The sequence below is a fragment of the Rhinolophus hipposideros genome (assembly GCF_964194185.1).
Source record: "Rhinolophus hipposideros genome assembly, chromosome: 10".
Lineage (NCBI taxonomy): Eukaryota > Metazoa > Chordata > Mammalia > Chiroptera > Rhinolophidae > Rhinolophus > Rhinolophus hipposideros.
Window position 1 is genome coordinate 79,005,456 of NC_138056.1, and position 24,100 is coordinate 79,029,555.

Here is a 24,100-nt window from a genome sequence, read left to right on the forward strand (position 1 = left end):
GTAAAGCTACATTCCATTCGTGACACAAACTGCAACCTAATTATAGTAGTTTCAAATGCTGTGAATTAAGTTTTTGTCACTTATCTGCATGATGAAAATTTTGTTAGGAAACAAAGTCAGAAACTTCCTGCATGTGAATGATAAATCCATGTTGGCACTGATTGCTTAATCCTGTAGATTTCAAAGGAACAAATCCAAAGGTAATGACAGATCTCACTGGCTTTTTCCAATTTGTTTGGTTAATAGACATCCTTATTTATAGAAAAGCTTAACGGTCCACAAATATTTGAATAGTACATGAGGTATTCTATTTGAATTGTTGGTAATACTAACACATGATGGACTTTAAATTAAAAATATGGCAAGCTTAGAATTTCCCCAAGGCTCTAGCTTTAGTTCTTCTTGGAGTTACACAGCTCTAAAAGGCCCTAGTATTATGATATATGTTAAACTTACTCTTTGACTATGCTTACTAGGGTTTACTAGGGTGTTTAGTAAACCTTAGAGTGGAAATTTTTCTAGTGCACAATAAAAATTATAAAGGAATCAGTATTTTTTATTGTTAACATTCATATAATAATTAGCTCGTTAAACAGTGATTAGATTTAGCATATCTTAACAAATTCCTAGAAAGCATGGGCTTACCATTAAATTCTTTTTTCTTTCTGCTCAAAGAGGATAGAAAAGGTTTGATTAGAAAGATAGGCCGGAGACTACTGAAAACTGTTAATTAAACAACAACAAGGTAATCAGAAAACTCTCGCTCTGAAATCTATAGACAACAACACCTGCAAGAGGATACGAGGACTATTTTTCCCCTTCACCTTCCCCCTCCTTTTTAATTTTTCAGTTACACTTGACATTTAATATTACAGTTGACATTTATATTAATTTCAGGTGTACAGCATAGTGGTTATATAATTTTAGAAGTGATTCCCTGACTCATCTAGTACCCACCTGGCACTATACATAGTTATTACCATATGATTGACTATATTCCCTATGCTTTACTTTACATCCCCATGATTATTTTGTAACTACCAATTTGTATTTCTTAATCCCTTCAACAGCCCCCTTGCCACCTGTCACCTCAATAAATCTAGTAACAATCTGACACCATACATAATTATTTCAATATTATTGACTATATTCTTTATGCCATACCCTACCTTCCCATGACTACTTTGTAACAAATTTGTATTTCTTAATTCCTTCCCCTTTTTCACCCACTTGCCCAACCCCCCTCCCATTTGGCAACCATCAAAATGTTCTCTGTATCTATGAGTTTGTTCCTGTTTTGTTTGTTTGTTTTGTTCTTTAGATTCCACATATAAGCGACATCACATTGCATCTTTATTTCTCTGTGTGACGTACTCCATTCAGCACAATACCCTCCAGGTCTATCCATGCCACCGCAGATGGCAAGAACCCATTTCCTTCCATGACTGAGCAATATTCCATTTTATATATGTACTACCTCCTCTTTATCTATTAATTTATCGACACTCAGGCTACCTCCACATCTTGTCCATTGTAAACAATGCTGCAGTGAAAATATAGATGTACAAGTCCTCTCAAAGTAGTTTTTTGGGTTTCTTCAGATAAATACCCAAAGATGGGATTACTGGGTCCTTCTTTGTTTCTTGTCATAGCCTTTGCTTTAAAATCTATTTTGTATGGTATAAGTATTGCTACCCCAGGGTTTGTTTATTTCCATTTTCATGAAATGTCTTTTTCCATCTCTTTACTTTCAGTCTCTGTGTGTCTTTTAATCTGAAGTGAGTTTCTTGTAGGCAGCATAGATAGCGTCTCATTTTCTTTACCATTCAGCCACCTTTGATTGGAGCATTTAACCCATTTACATTGAAAGTACTTGTTGATAGATATGTAGTTATTGCCATTTTATTACTCATTTAAAAAAATTTTTTTCATCTTAAAGAAGTTCCTCTAACATTCTTTGTAATACTGATTTGATGGTGATGAACTCCTTTAGGTTTTTCTTGTCTGGGAAGCTCTTTATCTGTCCTTAGAGTCTAAGTGAGAACTTAACTTGGTAAAGTAATCTTGTTTGTAGGTCCTTGTGTTTCATCACTTTGAATATGTATTTCGTGCCAGCCCTTTCTGGCCTGCAAAGTTTCTGTTGAGATAATAGCTGACAGTCTTATGGGAGCTCCCTTGTGGGTAACTAACTGCTTTTCTCTTGTTGTTTTTAAAATTCTCTCTTTGTCTTTAACATTTGGCATTTTAATTATGATGTGTCTTGGTGTGGGTCTCTTTGGGTTCATCTTCTTTGGGACTCTCTGTGCTTCCTGGGCTTGTATTTCTATACCTTTCACCAGGTTACAGAAATTTTCTGTCATTACTTCTTCAAACAGGTTTTCAATTCCTTGCTCTATCTCTTCTCCTGGTACCCCAAAGATGTGAATGTTGGTATGCTTGATGTTGTCCTAGAGGCCCCTTTAACTGTCTTCCTTTTTTGGATTCTTTTTTCTTTTTACTGTTCTGATTGGGTGTTTTCTGCTGCTTTATCTTCTAACTTACAGATTTGATCCTCTATTTCATTTAATCTACTGTTGATTCTACTAATGTAGTTTTCATTTCTGTTATTGTAGTCTTTATTTCTGACTGGTACTTTTTAATGTTTTCTATCTCTGTTTTTATGTTTCCTTTTCTCTTTGTTGAAGTTCACCCTGAGATCATTGACCATTCTTGTAACCAGTGTTTTGAACTCTGTGTCTGGTAGATTGCTTGTCTCTATTTTGTTTAGTTATTTTTCTGGAGCTTTCTTCTTTTGTACATATTTCTTTGCCTCCTGCATTTTGGCTGCCGCCCTGTGTTTGTTTCTATGTATTTGGTGAGGCTTCTCAGTCTCGCAGTCTTAGTAGAGTAGCCTTATGTAGTAGGTGTTCTGTGGGACCCAGTGGCATAGTCTCCTTGGTCACTTGAACCATGTGCCCCAGGTGTGTCCCTTGTGTGGGTTGTGTGTGCCTTTCTGTTGTAGTGGAATCTTGGTTGCTGTTTGTACATCAGTATGAGTGATTGACTCTCAGGCTCATTGGTTGTGAGGACTGGCTGTGACTACTGTGGAGGAGCTGTGGTGCAGGGGCTGACCATACAGAGCACCAGAGCTTTAGCAGGGCTCTGGTGCCTGTCCATTCTGTCCTTTGGGTGTGTTATCCTCAGAAGCGACCAGGTGACGCTTTGGCTCAATCCAAAGCTTGTCACCAGACATGCCAGTGCCGGGCCCTCCTGGGAGGGGCCCCACCACAGGCCAAGTTCAACCACAGCCTTTGCCCTTCCTGGTGCTACCTGGCATGAGCCACAAAGCAATCCACAGATGGCCTCCAATGGCTCTGGGCTTGGAGGTGACTCAAGAACCAAAGCTGCTAACCAAGGCTGGCTGCCACTAGTGCCAGGCTTGGAGCTGCTCAACATGAGGTAGACATGCTGAAGCCCAGTGCTGCTTTTTTGGGTTTTGTGGACCTTTTAGAGATTTTAGGAAAGTCCTCAACATGAGCCAGGACAGGCCGTTTGTTTGGAAAAGCCACTGGAAATGGTTTGGGTGGGCCTGAGAGTTGGATGGGGCAGAGTCTCAGAATCACCAGGGTGGGGCGAAAGAACAATGTTAGCCAGGCTGATGGAGACTCAGATATGGCGGCCACCTGCATCTGCACATTGGGAGAGGAGAGGGTTCAACAAAGAAACAGTGGATTCAACCAACACTTCTGTCTGCAAGAAAGCTGCCACTCCAGCTCTCATCCTGCAGCCAGACAACTCAGTTCCTCCCCATATGTCCCTGACACCATTCAAGTTGCTGCCCCAGCTCTGCAGCTCAGAGTGAGTGAATCCATCAGTGAGTAAGTCCATGTGCGGGCCCTTTAAGAGGAGCACCTAAGAATGTAGCCACTCTCCATCTCACTCAGCCATAATCTCCACTGGTTTTCACAGCCAGGCATTGTGGGGACTACTCTCCCCGGCACTGGAACCCTGGGCTGGGGAGCCTGGTTTGAGACTGGGACCTCTTGCTCCTCTTTGGGGGGACCTCTGCAGCCAAGATATCCTTCCCGATTTTTAATGGTCACATGTGGGTGTGGGACCAGCCCTTCCTAGCAGTCTGTAGGGGACTTCTTCTGTATGTCCATAGTTGTTGGGCTTTGGTTCAGCGAGGTGATTCTCAATGATCATTATTCTGTAGTTGTAATTTTGATGTGACCGTGAGAGGAGGTAAGCACAGCATTTACCTACTCCACCATCTTGATGAGGATAAAAGGACTTTTAATGTCTTTCAAATCATAAAGCCATGTACTAATTTCAGTGGATATGGAGCTTTGAGATAAGGATGCAGACACTTTCTAAACTGTAAATCCAACCACTATTAGTTAAACTCTGACTTTAATAAAATTTAGGGATTAGTGAGAAAGGTACCAAACTGTGTCTTAGAGTGCTTTATTTTAACCTTTTTTGTGTCAGCAGTGCATGGTAATACTGTGCTTGGTTTTCCTAAGGATAGTAGCTAGAAACCCATGCTAATCTCTTTCCTGGTTAACCACACCTGTAACAGGACTGTTTACTTAAACCAAGTGGAGACATCATGAAATGTAAGAGCTGAATCTGCAAACCCAACTTTCTGAAGTCATGTCCTTTGTCAAATAGTAATCTTCCAAAGACCACAGAAGAATGTTGTGCTCAAGAATGCACCCGTTCCTCTGTTATTCATGGTCATCACTACTAAGTTCTTAGAGCCAGCAGGTTTCATAAACTTTTGCAGTTTCTTTTTCTGTTGTAAAAAACAAGCATTTGTTAGTTGGCTACATGGTTAGAGTTCTTATGTCCATTCTTTCATTTAGTTTTATTTCTGTCACTGGGACCATTCTTGTTTTGGCACACTACTACTGGCTTTATGAAATGTCAGATCTTGTTTTGTAAAACTACCAGAGGTAGAGATATAGGCTGTCCTGAATACTGCCCAAACTGGAACCATCTATCTTTTATCTTTCCTGTGGGCTTCTTGGATTTGATCTGTTTTCTTCTGGCTTCTAGCAGTCTTTTTCCACCTAGGATTCTGTTCTTTCAGCCTCACTGCTGAATGAGTAGTAGCTTCACAGATGTCTCCCCAATACATCTGACTTCTCTCCTGTCCTGAAATAAGTGCCCTAGTGATTTTTGTACCAGAAATTACAGGGAGGAAGATGAGGTAAACATAAACCGAGGGGAAACTGTACACTTAAAAACGGTTAAGATTGTTAATTTTATATTATGTGTATTTTACCACCACAACAAAAATTTTAATTAAGAAACCGAAGGGAAATTTGAAGTTGCATTTTTATACAAAACTGATAGTTTTGAAGTATTAATATTGAATTCAAAAGCAACCTTAGAACTTATATTAAGTTATATTAACTGTATGTAGAAACTGAGACCCAGAAAGATTAAGTGATTTGCATAAGGGGAGAATAGAGTCCAGTGTTTTCCACATTAGTCCATGTTGTTTTGGAGCTATCTTCTTTAATTACTCTCTAGACTTAGGAGTTAGCCATAACTAACTCCTCTATTTTATCTCCCTTTGGAATTGAATCATAATTGGTTCTTCAGAACCATGCCTAATAAGTTGCCCCCATTTCCCAGCACTCAACCTGGAAATAGGAGGCATGGGTAAATCTAGGTGCTAATAGTGGATAAACTGGCTTGGGAAAAGTGATTAAGAGACCACCTTCTGAAAGGAAATCTGAGTATTTTTTACATAATAAATGTAATAATTAACTTAGTCTACATGAGAGAAATCCCCACCCAGTTGTTCAAAGCCAGTAAGGTTGATTTTGATATCTAACTATGTCATCCAGATGTGTAAAAATAATACAAATGTATGTGTAAATATTAACAAAAAAACATTATATAAATTGTGTGGCAAAAATGTTCAAAAGATTTCTTTATGCAATTGTAGTTCATTTTATAGCTGAGCAAACCTCTCTTTTCTAATATTGGAAACTTCATCAGTCATATTTCGGCTGTGATAATGTTATATAACAAACAACTCTATGATTCAGTGATTTATATCAATAAATATTTTTTGTCTGTGGATCAGCTTGGGTGGCTCTATTTCAGGCTGTAGGTTGGGTTCAGTTCTCCATATGTCTAGGGCATGGTATTCTCATAGTAGAAACACAAGAGATCAAGTCAAACCACACACATTCCCCGTGACCAAAAGCAAAAGGCCAGGGATGTAATTACCTATTCTACTGGGAGGCATTGCAAAGCCACTCAACAGAGGGTATGGATAAATAATCGTGTTACAGGGAGGGTGTGAAGAATTGGGAACAAAAATCTACCACAGAAACATTTCAATCCTGTAATATCAGTTTGTTACTGAACTAACTGTCTGTTTTGATTTTTGAAACGTTGAGCAGATAGGTAGGGTGTTTGTTTGTTTGTTTGTTTGTTTGTTTGTTTGTTTTCCCAGCTAGCCCTTCTTTTTCTCTGTTATCTTGTCTCCTGTCTGACAGATGACTTTACAGTGTCACTATTACTTAATGTGTTTTGTGAGACCTCAGGAAACATACATCGTAGTCAAGCCACTGGCTAATAAACTAAGGAGCCTGACTTTTCCTGAACTTGTTTACCCAAGAAATTTGATTCATTATTTAACTAATTTTATTGCAGGAGCTTCATTGAAAAATTGTTCTTACTCAGCACAGCTTCATCTACATGTTGATCTCTCTGTGTCCATTTCTGAATGAACCAGTCTGGCCTGGTTTCACTGTTTTCCACTCTCAACTCACCTAAAGAATTCAATGAAAAAAATAAAACAAATATATTTGTCCTTTGACTTACAAGTAAATAATGACAATGTCTTAGATCTCAGTATTTGTTAAACACATATATTTAGAGTACATGTATATAGAAATTTGCTTTCTTCACCATCAGCAACTCATTCCTCAAGTTTGGCATTTCAATCCTAATTCCTAAAAATTGCACGGTTTGGCAAACCATAGTCTGTTCTTTGGACTATATTTCTTTCCTTCTTATGAAATAATCACATATCAAAATAGCTATCTGGAGCATTTATCTGTAGAAAGAATGTGTTAGAAGTGTGACCAGATTGCATTTATAAATATTATTATAACACTACCACAAATTGGGTAAATAGCACACACATCAGTAGTTCAGCTTAGAGTGACTCATTTATCAGTCCAGTCATAGTCATTACTCAGAAATAATTCACAACAGACTTTGAGGTCCTGTAGAGAAGATAAAAATAGGTGGGATGAAAATACCTATTTAGGGAATTGTCTGGAATGTTTTAATGCCATTGAGATGACATCATCATCTGGTAGTATTAAATATGACTCTGGGTGCTTTCCTAGGTCATTCAGTTGACATAATTTTTTTTAAAAAATCACTGCCTAAAAAACAGTTCTGGGACAGTTAATGAAATGTTACTACATATATCGAAATCAGTAAGAAAACCCAGCTATTGTTTTGGAATTAAGAGTTTATGATGTTTCAGACAGTATCTCATCTTATGTCTGTAAGCCAGTATTGCCTCATGACATCTATTATTGTCTGGAAGGGCTAAGTACAGTTTTTAGTATTTAACCTTCTTTTCACATACGTCTTGTACATTTGTTTGCATTAGGGACTGAATTTTATTTCCTTGTGTCTCTCACATCAGCTATCAGGATGATTCTCATAGTGGTGCTTAAATTTTTGTTTGGATTTTTGCTTAATGGAACTGTACCGCTGATTAACACAGAGTTCATAGTTCAGATTATTTTTAAGTGCTTTTAAAATGTAAATAAGATCAGGTCTCTCACCTACTCAAAACCATTAAATGGTCACCCAATATTTTAAAATACAGACTCCCTCTTTAGGCTTCTAAGTTCCTCTTGACTTGGACTTTCACTTCTGCACTTTCATCACATGCCTTCGCCTCTTCCTTGCCCATTATGCTTTAGCCTCATTTCATGTCCTTTTGGTTCATGAGTGTGCTACATCTGTTCCTTGAAAGCTTTTCTCCCCTGCTGTAATAGTACCTTCTCCCCTGCTGTAATAAAGGCCTCTCCTGATCACCCTATCCAAAGTGGCCTCCCCCAGATACTTTCCAGCTACTCACCCTATTTCCCTGGCATTTATTATGCTCTACAATTTTTATTTTTCTACTTATTTATTTTCATTTCCTCCACCCAAATGGAAGTTTCATGAGGGCAAAGTGCTGAGCACAGTGGCTAACACAAAGAAGTCATTCAGATATTTGTTAAATGAATGAATAAATGGATGACTTTTACACTTTAAATTCACTGTAGAGTTTAACTTTCTTCCTTAATTTGATTCCATGAAGGAGAAAGCATTGTGCTTTGAGATTGACTGAAGAGAGGCAGTACAATTGAGGGCCTAAGTAGTCATTCTGCTGTGCTCATTATTCTTTTGTAATTGATTTTATTCTGATTTGTAACTGAGGGGTGTGTGTGTGTGTGTGTGTGTGTGTGTGTGTGTGTGTGTGTGTAAGAACTATACACACTTACGATACTGGGCCAAAAATCCTGTTCTCGGTACATGTTCATTTTAGTAAGCCTTGTTGCTTAATTTGCCCTATTAAATATTTCAAAATTAGAAATGTGAATTTTTTCCTAATGCTTGTTTTTGTATTGTAACTACTAGATTCTTATTAGACACTGAGACAGCATGATATTTTCATGCAACAGGATAAAGAAATTGCTGTGTATGGACAGAAGCCAATAGAATACATGTAGAAATGAAACACTCTTAAAAAATTATTTGCCATAAAGTTAGAATTCATGTGTGCAGCAGTTCAAGGTAGGAACCTCCCACAAAGAGCAAAACTTGGGGTTTATTGCTGAGAAATCAGAGTTGTCCAGCACTGAGAAGTAGAAAACCGGTTCAGAATTAGGCTTGTTTGACTCTAGGACTTCTATTATGTTTCAAAATCTCCCTAGGCACTAAGAAATCAGAAATTTACTTTACTTATGTGTTTTATTAAAGATATGAATATTTTTTGAAGTTTTCTATTTGATGTCTGTTACTAGTATCAATAGATATTGCAACGTATTGGCTTCTACATGGGGGTTATAAATAATTTTAGAAAAGTGTGACCATATTTACTTTAATTGTTGCTGAAAATATAAACAGAGGGTCACAGAAGTCAATTGTAAATAATCTTTAAAACTTTAAACTATGTAACTAAAAACCCATTTTATTCTCAGAAGGCTATGGTTTGCTACAATAGTTCCAATAGCTTGAAGAAATGATTCAGAGTCTAACAGATGCGAACAGTCTAATGTAGGGAAATTGCTGAAAGCACAAATTGCCAGAGTATACCACAAGCAGCAATTTCCTTTAATTTTTGTCTAACACACAATTTGAAATTATTATATATTTATAAAAACAAACAGAAAAAAGTAAAATGTTTTAAAATCTATAATTTCGTATTCATAAATATGTCTGAGGTTTAAAAGTTTAATGTAATTTAATGTAAGTAATATTACAATCTAATGTTTTAAATTAAGATTAACCCATGTTATCCTAATTTAATACAGATTATATACCTAATCCATTTTTATTACTGTTCAGAGTGTAAGGTGATACATATAGTATTGTACTAAACACTGTTTTTCGGGTTTTTATTTTATTAATGGACGTTTTCTTCTTAGTTCTATTTTATCCAAGAATGATTTGTTAGAGTCAGCAAAATCTAAGTTGACAAAGACCAGAATACTGATCTACACTGAGATAGAGTTTTATTTTATAGCAACATTTTGTACTGATTAAAGGAAAGGAATGTTAGAGGAAAAGATAAGTAGAAATTTGAATCTGGGAATTGAAAATTACGGATCTTCAAAATATCTTGACGAGAACAAATAAGCCAGTTTTGATTAACTTATTGGTGTCTCAGAGTTTATACTGTTTATGAACTATTCCTCTTCACTATTCCTCTTCAAATTTAGTAATTAGAACTCCGAAGTCTTTGTAATTTTGTGGGTTAGGAACCTCTGATCAGGATTTAATTATCTGAGATGGGATTTTTTTTAGCCTTTTTGAAAGGCTGGTTAAGCATAAAATATTAAATTGGTATCAGCCTTTTTACTTTATTCCCAAATTACAAATTGATGAGATTACAAATTGAATCATTTTAACATAACATTAAATAATTAATTGCATACATTATTAATCTTTTGGACTGTTACGCAGCTCCAGCTTTAAGGGTTGCTAATAATTTCTGACTAAAGAATATGAAGCTTAAAGGTAATCTTCCAAAGATTCTGATATCCCTGAAACTTAAGGAAACTCATCTGGCTGGGTTTCCCTACTTCTTTGATAAGATGCTGGGAAACTGCCCCTTATCCCTGGGGTAAGAGAAGGGCTGCCATGTGGTAGTAATGGAGGTGATGGTGGTGATGATGATGATAGCAGCTACGTTTACTGAGCATTTATGTGTCAGGCACTGTGCTGTGAAATCTGGACTTACAAACACAGGACAAAAACATTGATTAATTATACTACATTAAACTTGTATCTGTATAATTTGAAACCTACTTATTGGGGCTTCAACTCTACTTAATTTAGGGGTTGGTAGAAGATGACTTGAATTTTTGAGGTTGAGTGACTGTAAGATGATAGTTATAGTAATTTAGAAGGTGGTAATGAAGTTTATAAAAAGAAAGATGAACTCAGTCTTGATAACACTGCAGAAGCAGAAAGAAAATCTGTGTAGATACACAATTGACTAACTGTTGAAAGGTCAAATGCGTCTCACAAATCTGGAAGTTATTTTTATAAAAATTCTAATCAATGAATGAAATCCCCCTAGGTAGAGTTTATTAACCTTGATTAAGCCTAAGATTTTATAGATCCCTTTGAAATTGCATATAAAATTTTATGTGTGAGTTTGTATGTAAGTATACTTTTCATTAAATTCTCAATAGAATCTGTGAGCAAAAGGCCCCAGGCCAGAGTGTTAAGACATGTCTTGACTGGAGTGACTAAAGCACCCTTGAGACAGGCACTAAATGAGAAGAGTGTGAAAGAGAACATCATGCAGCTAAGAATAAAGCAGGTCAACGGTTACCCTATCCACAAGAAGGTGATAATTGAGATTAATTCTATGAGGGAAGAGTTTAGAAATAGAAAGGCAGAGGGCTAGAATTAGACCATGGTAGTTTTATGTGGTAAAAAGAGAATGGAGCCAATTAAGTAAAAGATGGAGGAAAAGTTAAACAGAGTCAACAGGGAGATTTGAAACCCAATTAAATGTAAAATGTAATTGAAAGGTCATAAAAGGTGAGAACTGAGAAAAGGTAATTGGCTTTAGCCTAGGGTCATGCGGGAGACCCTGCTCGCTGCGCCATGTGTTGTGCAGAGTGGCATGCGGGGCGGCCTGCGGGGTCTCTGCTCCCGCTCCGCACATAAGAACACAGGACATGGTGAAGCCGAAAAGGAACACCCACGGAGCCATAGATGGGGGGAGTCATACCACTAGATTCTTGCTGGCGGCTGAGTTGGAGACACAGGAAACAGGAGCTACACTGTTCGCAACCCTCACTGCGCCACTTGCAGGCTCAGCCACCATCTTCTTGCCAGCCCCCTATTTTTTGCGTAGCCATCGTAGTTATATTAGTGGCCAGTGGCTCACTGGTTACAGCTGATGGCCAACTAGCCAGAGCTGATGGCCATCCAATCACAGTTGATGGCCATTTACTACCTGAGCCAGAACCTTTCAACGTGAGACCGAGAGCCTGGAAACTGCTTTCTGGGGCTCTGTCCCCACACCTGGTGAAATTGATGTTGACTCTAAAGAAATTCAATGAAATGGGAAACATAGAAACGGTATCATAAGGGGCTAATGGGTAGAAAGTAGTTAGGAAAAGAAGGTAACGAGTCAACACCTGACAATATAGTAACAACAGCAGTAATTATCAAGTTGAAATAATAGCGGCTAACATTTTTGAGAACTTAACATATGTCAGGCCTCATGAAGAGGTTTTATTCTTTTTCAGTTGTTTTTTTTACCATTTAATTGTCACATATCCTTGTGAGATGGATACTATTATTATCCCCATTTTGGATTAGCAAATGAGGTTTTTGAGTAATTTGCTGAGATCTCATAGTTAACAAGTGTGAAAACAATTTGAACCCAGGCAACCTGACTCCTGAGCCTTCGTTCTTAGCACCACACTACTAAATCCTGAAAGTATCTGCAATAATGTAAAAGGAATGTGGAAGATTTCTATGCACTGCTATGAAGTGGGGGAAAGAAAGGATAAATATTTTTGTGTAAGAAGTGGGGAGAATACAGTTATATATACGTTGTTGTGCAGGGTCTCAGTTCCCGCTCCCCGCCCAAGAACGCAGGACACGGTAAGGCCAAACAGGAACACCCACGGAGCCATAGATAGGGGAGTCAAACCAATATATTCTCGCTGGCGGCTGGGCTGGAGACACAGGAAGCAGGATCTACATAATCTGCCTAACAGCAGTCCGCGCTTGCCAGCCACCATCTTCTTGCTAGCCCCCATTCCTTTCCTGCTAGCGTAGCCACAGCCGTTATATTAGTGGCCAATGGCCTACGGGTTACAGCTGACGGCCAACTAGCCACAGCTGCTGGCATCTGATCACAGTTGATGGCCATTTACTACCCGAGCCAGCACCTTTCTATGTGAGGCCGAGAGCCTGGAAACTGTTTTTTGGGGTTTTGTCCCCACATACGTATTTTCCCATATAAAATGAAACACAGAAGGGTAAATCAAAAATTAATAAAAACAATTACCGATAGGCAGAGGAAGGGAACAGTGATGGAAGAGAGATTTCTCAGACTCTATCATGTTACATAGTTTTATATTTGGCATCATATTAAACATCAGGTAAGTGTTTTACATATTCAAAAAATTAAATCAAACAAGAGAAAGAAAAATAATCCCTAATAATATTTAAAAACCAACATATAAATGTACTATCTTTATGTCATGTTGGCAACATACAATACAGAGATAGCTTTTCAAGTAATTTAAAACATAGTATTTGGACTGTATGTTCTTAGGATAATATAATCTCAAGATAAATAGAACTGCAAACAAATGTTAACTTTTAAACTTCATCCAATAATGTTATTGTTAATGGTAATACTTGTATAGCTATTTTGAATATATCGGGGGTACCAAAAAAATGTATACACATTTTAAGCAATGTTATCTAAAATGTGTATACATTTTTTGGCACCCTCTGCATTTTATGAGTATTGTAGGATAGAACAAGTAATGTATGTTAATGTTAAAAACCAGAATATTTTATTTAACAGAAAAAGAAATACAAATATAAAAATCAAAAAAAGTAATCCTATAATCTTGAATTTGAAATGGAATGAATTCATTATTTCTTTAAAAAAAAATACTTATTTCATAGCTCTGTCCCTGAGAAGGCTTAGAATCAGTACCAACCCGTTAATTAAAAAGCACCCCAAGTACCCAGATACCATCCCCAGTAAAAAGAACCAAGGCTTCCAGAAAAATGACTGATTCCAGGTTTGGAGCAAGAAGTATTTAAGATAGCATGAAGCACTTTTATTATGTCAGAAAGCAGTAAAGATATTTAATATTTCTGTGGTCATACTAAAAAACAAAAACAGTATAAAGGGGTTCCCACTGGTCAAAGATGAGAAAATTTGAGCATCAAAAAAAAATAATGACTAGGTGATTGAAATAAATTGAATACGTAAAAATCCATGTACTTATTATTATACTTAAGAAAATAGTAAAAGAGAAAAAAGAAAGCTAAATATAGGAGAAAAAAAAGCTATTAAAAAAAACCACACCAAAACATACAAATCTTAATAGATACCATTGTAGGTAGTAGCCAGTGTACCAACCCCTACTCTGAAAATTGGTACTTGAGGAAAAATTAAGCATTCATCCTTCCTTGCCTGTTTTAGTTTATTTCAGGATAACTAAATAGACCTAACTGACAAGAGAAAGTTCTTCTCTACGGAAGAATTTCATCTAGTAAATGTGGCAAGAATAAAAAAGTTAAAAATCACAATTTTGTAACCCTTAATGAAATAATTGATTTGGATATGACCACCAGTGTCTACTAAAATTAGTTCTGTGGTTCTCAAAGTGGTTCTGGATACTTCTAAAAAATGTGTTAGTTCTTGGGCCCTTTCCAACACCTACTGTATCAGAAAATCTGGGGGTAGTTTCCAGTAATCCATTTTAACAAGCCTTCTAAGGGTTCTAACGTAACTGGAGCTTGGGGACCATATTAGGAGAAAGAGTGATGAGAATCTTTTATTGAAGCATCAAGGTATCACTCCCAGAACTCATTTAATCAATCTTGGCATTCCTAAAAGTGGGAGAACCAGATATTGTATTCCTCCTAGTAGATGCACCTAGGACATATTCTTGCCACCTTCCAAAATAATTATACCTGAATCTATTCTATTCCTTATACTTGAATTCCAATCTATAGGAAATACGGTAGATAGAAGAATAAGTTAAACAATATTATGAGAAAGCAAAGGACAAATCCAGAATGTAGGACGGCCAACCTAGTTTCTTCAAGTCAGTGGCATAGGAAAAGGGGTCGGGGACGGGGAAGAACTGTTCCAGAATAAAAGGGCTCCAAAGACAAAATAAATAAATATAAAATGTACACCTTATTTGGATCCTGATTCAGATAGCCAACTAGGGAGATTTGAATTCAGACTGCATATCAGATGATATTAAGGAATTGTTAACTTCGTTAGTTATGATAATCAGGATTGTGGTTATATAAGAAAATGTCCCTTTTTTTAGAGATACAAACAAAAGTATTTAGCGTGAAACAAAATGATGTCAAGATTTGCTTTAGGTTACTACAGCAAAAAAAAAAAAAAAGAAGAAGAAAGGGATAAAAGGAAAAAAGGATACATGAAGCAAGTATGGCAAAATGTTGGTAACTGTTGAATCTGGGGGATTCATTATACTATTTTCTCTACTTTCATGTATATTTGAGACTTTCCATAATAAAAAGGTAGAAAATTTAAAATGATCTGTAAAAATAATACATTTATTAGGATATATTTATTCCTGTGCTAGCCTTTATCACAGCATATTGTAATTGCCTGTTTATTTGTCTATACCACTATTTCTCAAACTATCAGTATTGAAAGACCAATTTTTTTAATTGTCCAATTTGTCACAGACCATGACTTTTGCAATGTACAGTAAAAACCAACTACCAGAAAAACAAAATGGAGGAAAGGACATATAAAATATAACCTTAAAAAGTTTTGTTACAATAGCAACAAGTGTTGGAGAGGCTGTGGAGAAAAAGGAACCCTCATACACTGTTGGTGGGAATGCAGACTGGTGCAGCCGCTATGGAAGGCAGTGTGGAGGTTCCTCAAGAAATTACGAATAGAATTACCATATGACCCAGCAATCGCTCTCCTGGGTATCTACCCCCAAAATATAAAAGCATCTCTCTATAGAGACACGTGTACTCCAATGTTCATTGCAGCTTTGTTTACGGTGGCCAAGACATGGAAACAACCAAAATGTCCTTCGATAGATGAATGGATAAAGAAGTTGTGGTATATATACACAATGGAATACTATTCGGCGTTAAGGAAAGATGATATAGGAACATTTCTGACAACATGGATGGATCTTGAGAATATAATGCTAAGCGAAATAAGTCAGACAGAAAAAGCAGAGAACCCTATGATTTCACTGATATGTGGTATATAAACCAAAAACAAGACAAACAAATGAGAAACAAGAACTCATAGACATAGACATAGTTTAGTGGTTACCAGAGGGTAAGGGGGGTGGGGGGAGGGAGATGAGGGTAATGGGGATCAAATATATGGTGATGGAAGGAGAACTGACTCTGGGTGGTGAACACACAGTGGGATTTATTGATGATGTAATACGGAATTGTACACCTGAAATTATGTAATTTCATTAACAATTGTCACCCCAATAAATAAATTAAAAAAAATAAAAAATAAAAAGTTTTGTTACTAAAGTCAACAAAAATGAAATCACATTTCACTTAATCAGAACAAATGCAAACATAGGAAAAGAACAATTTTTGAAAACTGTATCCATTTGTTAAAAATGCACGTAGTCAATTAGTATAAAGAATTGCTGTGACACTCATAAGTTTGTTCTACAACTATAATTCGTCAAGGATTTATCTTTTTATTTTAAGTGTGTTTTTCTGGGACCCATCAGCTCCAAGTTTCAATCTAGTTGTGGAGGGCACAGCTCACAGTGGACCAGTGGGGAATAGAACCGGCAACCTTGTTGTTAAGTGCACTGCACTCTAACTGAGCTAACCGGATGCCCTCATTAAGTTTTTAAAGTGAAACATGAGTGTGCTTTTGCATGTTTATTTGAGGTCCTTGTGCATTAACTTGAGCTTGGATTAATAACAATGTCCTTCACAGAGGATGATGTGTACCTAAACTGATTTTATTTGCAGCCACAGGTTTTTGCCTCAGTTACTTGTTACGGATTTCTCAGTAGATGATATAGTTTTGAAGGATGCCCACACTGCAAAAATAATTTGAAAAATGGGAAAGACAATAGATATGCTGGACTACTCACTGAAAATTTTGCTTAAGGAGTGAAAATACCACCTCTTTAAATAGTTGATCTCTTAGTCTCTGGATCGCAGATGTCATTTTTCTCGCACTGTGTTTTATATATTTATTGACATGTGATGCCCGTGGCTTTACATGTTAATTTTGGATTCAGATATACCATGACTTTATGTTTCAGACAGTACCCTTCTTGCCACGCTTCCAAGCTTTTCTTTCCCCTTGGCTATGGTGATACCAGATTGGACTGTTTGCTTTGAAAACAATATCAGTTGCTATAGATTCTGTTGTGCTTCCCAGGTCTCATTTTGTACACAATAGTTTGGGATCTGTTTCCAAATATGTTAACTTGTACTTGTTCACATTGGATCTGTTAGGTTTCTCTGTGTTGCCAAAATCTCAAAAATCTCTTCCACTAATGCACATTGACTCATCATTTTCAACAGGAAGAAATTTTGTCTATCTGGGGCAGCCAGTCATTTGTCTATGAAAAAACTGTCTCACTTGGTGATACAGTTTAAGTAGCATTTGGTGTGGAATCATAGGAAAGATTATTACTAACTAGCCAAAACAGATCCCCTCACAGAAAATGCTGCGTTCCTCACATTGTTATGTTTGCCCAAGAGTCCAACCCTTCGTTATGGATTTCCCAGCTCATTCAAGATAGAAGGAGACTTGGATTTACTCTTATGAATAGAGAGCACATTGTCCACTGCCAGTTTACTTAGATGTAGTCATTCTGATGACATTTTGGACATGTTGATTGAAAATTCTACATATTTGTTCTTAAACGATGGCTACTGCGTGGGCTCTGTAAAGGCAAAGTGAAGATGAGCTGATTATCTCGGTTTGTGTAATAACAGCAGATACCGAAGAATATACATGCCCACGTCAATTTAAAGCCTGTAACATGTCCAGTATAATACTACTACTCCACATTTTAAAGCACTGTTCATGGAAAGCTTCATGATAGCATCCATGATACTTATGCAGCTACGTGTTTGTGTACGGTACCTATGATGTTTGTGAAGCATTGTGGGGAATATGGAGAAGAATGATACGGTCCCTATCCTCAGCAAACTTAAATGAAGGTAACTTTTATTTTCTAAAACACAGTATGTTAGAATTAGGGCCTTGTGTGTACACACACGCACGGGCCCAAACGTGCACACATTTGTTGGGATATTCCTGATATATATGCAGATAAGTGTGAGACAGTGTGTTATAAGTGATAAGGAGTTCAGAGAATTGAGATTACTTCTACTTAAAGTGATAAGGGACTGTTTAAGGGCAAGGTGGCATTTGAGTAGTGTTGTGAAAGGATGGTTAAGATTTCAGCAGGAGTCTAGAAAAGAACCAGCTTGATATAGGGAAAAAAAAATCAAAGTTTCTAGTTCCACTTACTAAATGTATGAATTCAGCGAGATTGCTTAATCCCTCTGATACGCAGCTTCCTCAAATATAAGATGGGAGTTAGAGTGATTGTTATCATAGAGGAATTTTAGGAAGATTAAATGAGATACTCTGATATGAACATGCTTTCTAAGCTGTAATGTGCTATATGAATGTTAGTAAATTTTATAGTAAATATTGAAGATGAGCCAAAGGCATGGAATTTAAAAACCAGTAAATCACATAGTCTAGAGCAGAAAATGTGTCAGGATGACTGTGAATATTGATTCACCCATACAGTTCTTTACTTGGGAAAATAATCTTAAATAGAAAAGGCTTTCAAAACTTATACTGACCCTCTCTCCCTCAAAATATCATTTCAGAGGCCTTTTTAGATCTTTATGTGAAACTTGTGTGAGTTGTAATATTTAGTTTTTTTGAATTCATGTAAATATATGCACATACAATTTTCAAGTAAATTGCTTCAATAGATTATAACATTGCACAAAGACAGCTAATGTATCTTGCAAAGTATATTTGTTTAGAGAACAATGGCTATACTGACAGTGCTTGGTTTAGAGAACAAGTCTGAATAATCTTGGGTAGATCAGAATTGCTCCACTGAGCAGGAGAACAGGGTGTGAATTATTTAAGCTACTTCCAGGGACCACCGTATCTCATATTACAGGTGGTTTGTATAGTAACTACAGGAAATGATTGTTTAAAAGAAAGATTACCCTTGTCTGATGGGATGTCAGAGAATTGATTCACATTCTTTGTTTTACATAAATTTTATTTTTAAAATGTGGTTAGGAATATTCAATATTCAGTAAATTTTTCAACAAAAGAACAGAGGGAGTGCTTGGGCATCAAAGGCATTTTGAGTTGTACTGTGAATATTATGCCACTTGCTGTTGTCTGGTCTTGGACTCTGGTCTTCTTTTATCTAGACTCCAGTGAAATATGATTGGAATTACTTTTATCAAGGCAAGGAACTTGGAAAACAGCATTTTTTATGTTGGTTTTTTTTTTTTTTTGCACACTAATCTTTAATCATTAAAAAAGCTTTTTAATCATTAAAAAATCCTGAATACTACTAATAGTGGTGTCATTTTATTTTTTGGTGAATATTCTAAATTCTCTTTTCTTCTACAGACTACCTTGCTAATCATGGCCGGTTAAATGAGTCAGAGGCCAGACGCAAATTCTGGCAAATCCTGTCTGCTGTTGATTATTGTCACAGTCGGAAGATTGTGCACCGTGACCTCAAGGCTGAAAATCTCCTGCTGGATAACAACATGAATATCAAAATAGCAGGTAACTGGGACACAGCCTTCTCTTCCATGATCGGTTGTGCCATTGCTCTGGATGTGTGCAGAAACAGACCTGTAAGCAGAGGTTCAGGGGCATGTCTACCTATGACATCAAGCTTTCACCAAAAAAAAAAAAAAAAAAAAAGGAAAAGAAAAAAAGTGTATGTTTTGTTCATTTCTTTAGATCTATATGTAATGAAAAGTAAGAGAAATCAGTTCATTATTAATCTACACAGTGGCAGGGTACAGCTGGGATCTGATTTGTGTCCAGGGCCCTTTGTGGGCTCTGGCAGGGGAGGTACCTTTGTCTGGGGGTGTGAGTGGAGGCACCGAGAGGCCAGAGGAGCAGTGCAGGTTGCTGGCTCTATACCCTGCTCCTAATTTTGACTGGTAGCTGCAGAGAGGTTACAGACAGGAAAGACACAAAGGAGGAATGTAGATTGATACAGGAGGAGCAGGTAGGCAAAGACCAGAATACAAAGGATCTTGACTACAATGAAAAAGATTTGAGTTTATTCTGTAGGTTATAGGGAGTCTAATCTATTGAAAATTGGGAATAGGAGTGAAGCAGGACTGGGATCACAATTACATTTGCATAGTAGAAAGATGTCTCTGGCATCAGAGTAAAGACAGGTGGGAGACGTGGATATGACTGAAGACAGGAAGATTGATACGGAATCTAATACAATAGTCCAATTAAGAAAATGTGGGTCTGAACTAGAGCAGCCGCAGTAGAGGTTGTAGGTGTGGAATGGAGAGACAGAGATATATTTTGTTCAGGGTTTTGAAGAAGGTAAGGAGCACAAAGCAAAAGCTTAGCAAAATTGCAAGTAGTCGTGTTTTGTTCTAGGATCCTTCAAGTATAAGTTAAAAGTCTCTGGTGTGTGCATTTTAACTGGTTTATTTCCGTGCCATTTCCCATTGGTTTTTATCTTGAGCATTTTGAGGGAGGTAATTAATTTTTACTTTAACTTTTATTTACTTTTACTTTAATTTTAATAATTACTTTTAAATGCCAGTGTTACGTATGTTACAGGGAGGTAACGGATTTTTCCGTTCTATAGTCTGTGATATTTTTTCTAATGGGATTGCCTGACTACTAAGACAAACTGTTTAATAAGACAAAGTTAATTTGTTATATTCCCAGTATATGTAAAGCTTTGTTTGATTTGTCATTTTTTCTTGAAAATGCAATCTACAGTATTAGTGTTCCCATAGTTTATGTGTGCTCACGTTTCCTATCTCTGTTTTTTTTTTCCTTCTCCTTTTGGCCCTTCCGTTTCATCTCATTCATTTCACTCCTTTTTGCCAACCTTCTCTAATACACGTCACTGGAATTTTTGTTTACTTCTCATTGAAAGCATATGCTGCACTAAAATTGTCCTTTCATAGAAGGCTCTTGTTTTTTTGAAATTCTTAATTCTATAAAAAGAAGGCAGAAACCCCTGCTTCACCATGCATTCCTTTATCACCAAAACAAAAAATACCTCAGAGAAGTTTTGAGAGTGTTTTCAGACAGAGAAAGGTTAGAGGTGTGAACCACATGCTCTAGGAATTACAAAGTGCTCTATCACTAACTTCTAAAAAAAAAAAAAAAAATTTCCAAGTAAAACACCAAAGAAACTTGCAAACAAAATATACTCAGTTTTGCCTGGCTATATATACTATGTCTATAATATAGGTAGGTAAACTCAGTATTTGTAATGTCATTATGAGATACCTAGTTTTTTGTTTGCTTTTATTTTTGTTTTTGAATATCTAAACTTCAAGGCCTTCTAATTTTTATCTAGAAGACAGGTAAAATGTCAGAGACCTAAAGTGTTGTTCTCTCTGTTTAAGCTAGTATAATAGCTAACATTTATGGAGCCTTCATTATTTTCTCTGCTGGGTACTTGTATCATTTCATCTTCACAGCAACCCTAGGAACTGCATAGCTCTTGCCAGTTTTTCAATGTAACACAAAGAGATTAAATAACTTGCTAAGGAGACTCAGATAGTAAGTCACAAACCTGGAATTCAAATCTACGTCTCTCTGACTACAATATCTTGTGTTTCTTCCACTACACCATGTTGTAGTTTCCAAGCATTTTATTTGTCAGTTATTCCTCAAGAGGTACTCAAAAACTGAATTTGGGGTTCCATCATTCTGTATTTATACATTTAGTGTCTTTGATTCCATACCTCACAAGTATAGACAGACAGACCGACACACACAGTATAGCTAAGCACTCAGACACCTTCTTGCGTACATTTTTTTCCTCTGTCATCCTTACCACCATTCACCCCAAATTTTAGTAAATGTTTATTAAGCATTTACTATGTCCCAGGGCCAAGTCCTAGAGATTTAAATATTCCAAGACAAAAACAGCAACAATGCAAAAAAGCTCAATTCTGCTCTCACCTCAAGGAGTAAATCTAGAACCAGACCTTTAAGTAAATATAACACAAAGAGACAATTAGAAACTAACTCTACCTGCAAGATATATTGATTAAGAAGAAGATGATTGTGGTGGGATGGGGAGAGAATGTGTTGAGGGGTGAGGTAGGGATGGCAGCTCCAAGCAGATGGATAAGCATGTGCAAAGGCAGCCAGAAAACTCAAAATATGTAGGGAAATTACAGAGCAGTGATGGGGGACAGAAGTACCAGTGAGAAATATCAGGAAAAGAGCCCGACGGTAGGCCCAGCCAGATCATAAAGGATCCTACATGCCATCAAAAGCTTAGATGTATTCCAATGCTGTTAAAGCATTTCTCCAGGATATTTATCTTTATCCATAGATTTTATAACTTTTTTGTGGCCCTGCTTCCCTTTAAAAATATCATCTTCTGGTTTCAGAGAATTCTTCTTGAATTTGAAAGAAATCTAACACAAGTAGGAAAGATGGGGCTTCATGGAAAAATTGCAAGAACCCAGAATAAAATATAAAATTATTCCCTCAAATTATACTTTCTCTGTTTATTCTACTTATGAAGATCTCTTTAATTGCTAGATGGGCTGAATAAATGAACTGTTTTAGCCATCTTGTATGTTGAAATTGAAGAGAAGTGCAAACCAAAACTAGGCTTAAATTAAAATACTTGTTTCTATAAGACAGAAAATGATACAGTTCATTTTAATAAATATAGAAATGTGGCTTTGAAATCAGCATCTAATTTATGCTACTCCTGTGGATAGAGACTTCAGACACTGATGAGACTCCCCCACACCTGTGTGTGCTCATTGCCTCAATTAGGAGACCTCCGGCCTTTGCAAAATACGACTGTTAGAACATTCAGAATCACAGGCAGAATACGAAGAAATACTTGCTGTTGTTAGTTTTAGTAACTGCAGTACTGATTCCTCCTGCCTATTTTGGCTATGATTGTTCAGGCATTAAGGTGGAAATAATTGATGAAGGACATTTAGTTTTATTCTTTAACTTTCCTAATCTGAAATGTTTATGATAAATACTTAGATGGGATACAAATGTATGAATTACTCAGAGGACGTTTTCACAACTGTCACATTTCAAACAAGGCTTCACATAATGTGGAGTTTGATGTCAGACAGTTATAGGTGCAAATTCTGCCTGTGCCTCTTAATGACTGTGTGACCTTGGGCTGATTTTTTAACCTCACTGAGCCTAGATTTCCATATCTAGTAGGCAAAGATTACTGTTTCTCAGGAGCATTGTAGGGATTGGTGATAATGTTAGAAACAGGGAGGGTAGGTAGTAGGTGAGAGTATGGGCTCCAGAGCCAGGCTCCCTGGGTTTGAACCCTAACACTGGCACTTACAAGCTGCATGACCTTGGATACATTACCTAATCTCTCTGTCCTCAGTTTCCTTATCTGTAAAGAAGGAATAACAGAAGTTCATATCATGTGGTGGTTACTAGGTAATATTTGTCAAGTACTTAGAACAGTGCCTGGTACATAGTGCCACTTAAGTGTTTGTTAAATAAATTGTTCCTGGCACCGTGTAACCCTCAATAAAAGGTAGCTATTATTTGGATACAATGTGTAATTGATGCCACGTGAAAGCAAATCCTGACATTTTTGATAGCCATATAACCCCTTTCACCATGTTTTTTAGTTATCAAGTCCTTAAAGCCTTATTAATACAAAGGAACAAGGAAAGTTTATCATTCATATTTTAAATTGTCTCTGCTTGATGCAAATTAATTTTTTTCTGAGTGTCCTTCAATGTAATTAGTACTGTGTAATGAGCCTCATTCATCTGACCAGTGCATCACAAGTCCCTTGCCTTTAGCCGAAGAGCAATGCTTCCTTTCTGAGTTGACTCATGATCCCTGAGGGCCCCGTCATCTCTCATGGCTGCTAACAATCTTCTGGCTTACAAGAAGACCTGGAGACAGGGTTTCTGTGTATGAAATTCCATATTTTGTGCCCTGGAACGAAAAAGAGTGGGGATCGGGGGGGCCTAAGACAGATTTTATTGGTAAGATATTTATTAAAAGTCTTTTCATTTGTTATCCTCCTGCCACTAGTATTAGGTAAAATGTCAAAACAACTTTGCGTCAGCAAGCACAATGAGATTTTGCCTTTATCCTTCAAGCCTAGTTAGCACTAGCAGCACATTAAGCCCGGCATATGGAACCAGTTTCATTTGGTTTTGTTTTTCCCCTCATTGCCTCCCCACTCCATTTTGGGCTAAAGAAGATCATTTGTTTGTTTCTTAGCTCACTGAACTCTCATTGGACAAATAAATGTCTCACACTGGTCAGCAGGATCACATTTCATCTCAGCTGTGACGATTGTTCTTGTGCCCTCCTGTCAGGTAGGAGGGAGTGACTGACGTT

General features: G+C 36.9%; 1 protein-coding gene across 3 annotated transcripts in view; it reads left to right on the forward strand.

The window, feature by feature from the left end:
- SIK2 (salt inducible kinase 2) overlaps positions 1 to 24,100 on the forward strand; it is a 120,761-nt gene that overhangs the window by 60,694 nt on the left and 35,967 nt on the right. For all 3 annotated transcript variants that reach the window (XM_081062450.1, XM_081062448.1, XM_081062449.1), the window contains exon 4: positions 19,139 to 19,300. In XM_081062450.1, coding sequence (XP_080918576.1) covers positions 19,139 to 19,300 — 162 coding nt within the window. The remainder of the gene's footprint in view (positions 1 to 19,138; positions 19,301 to 24,100) is intronic.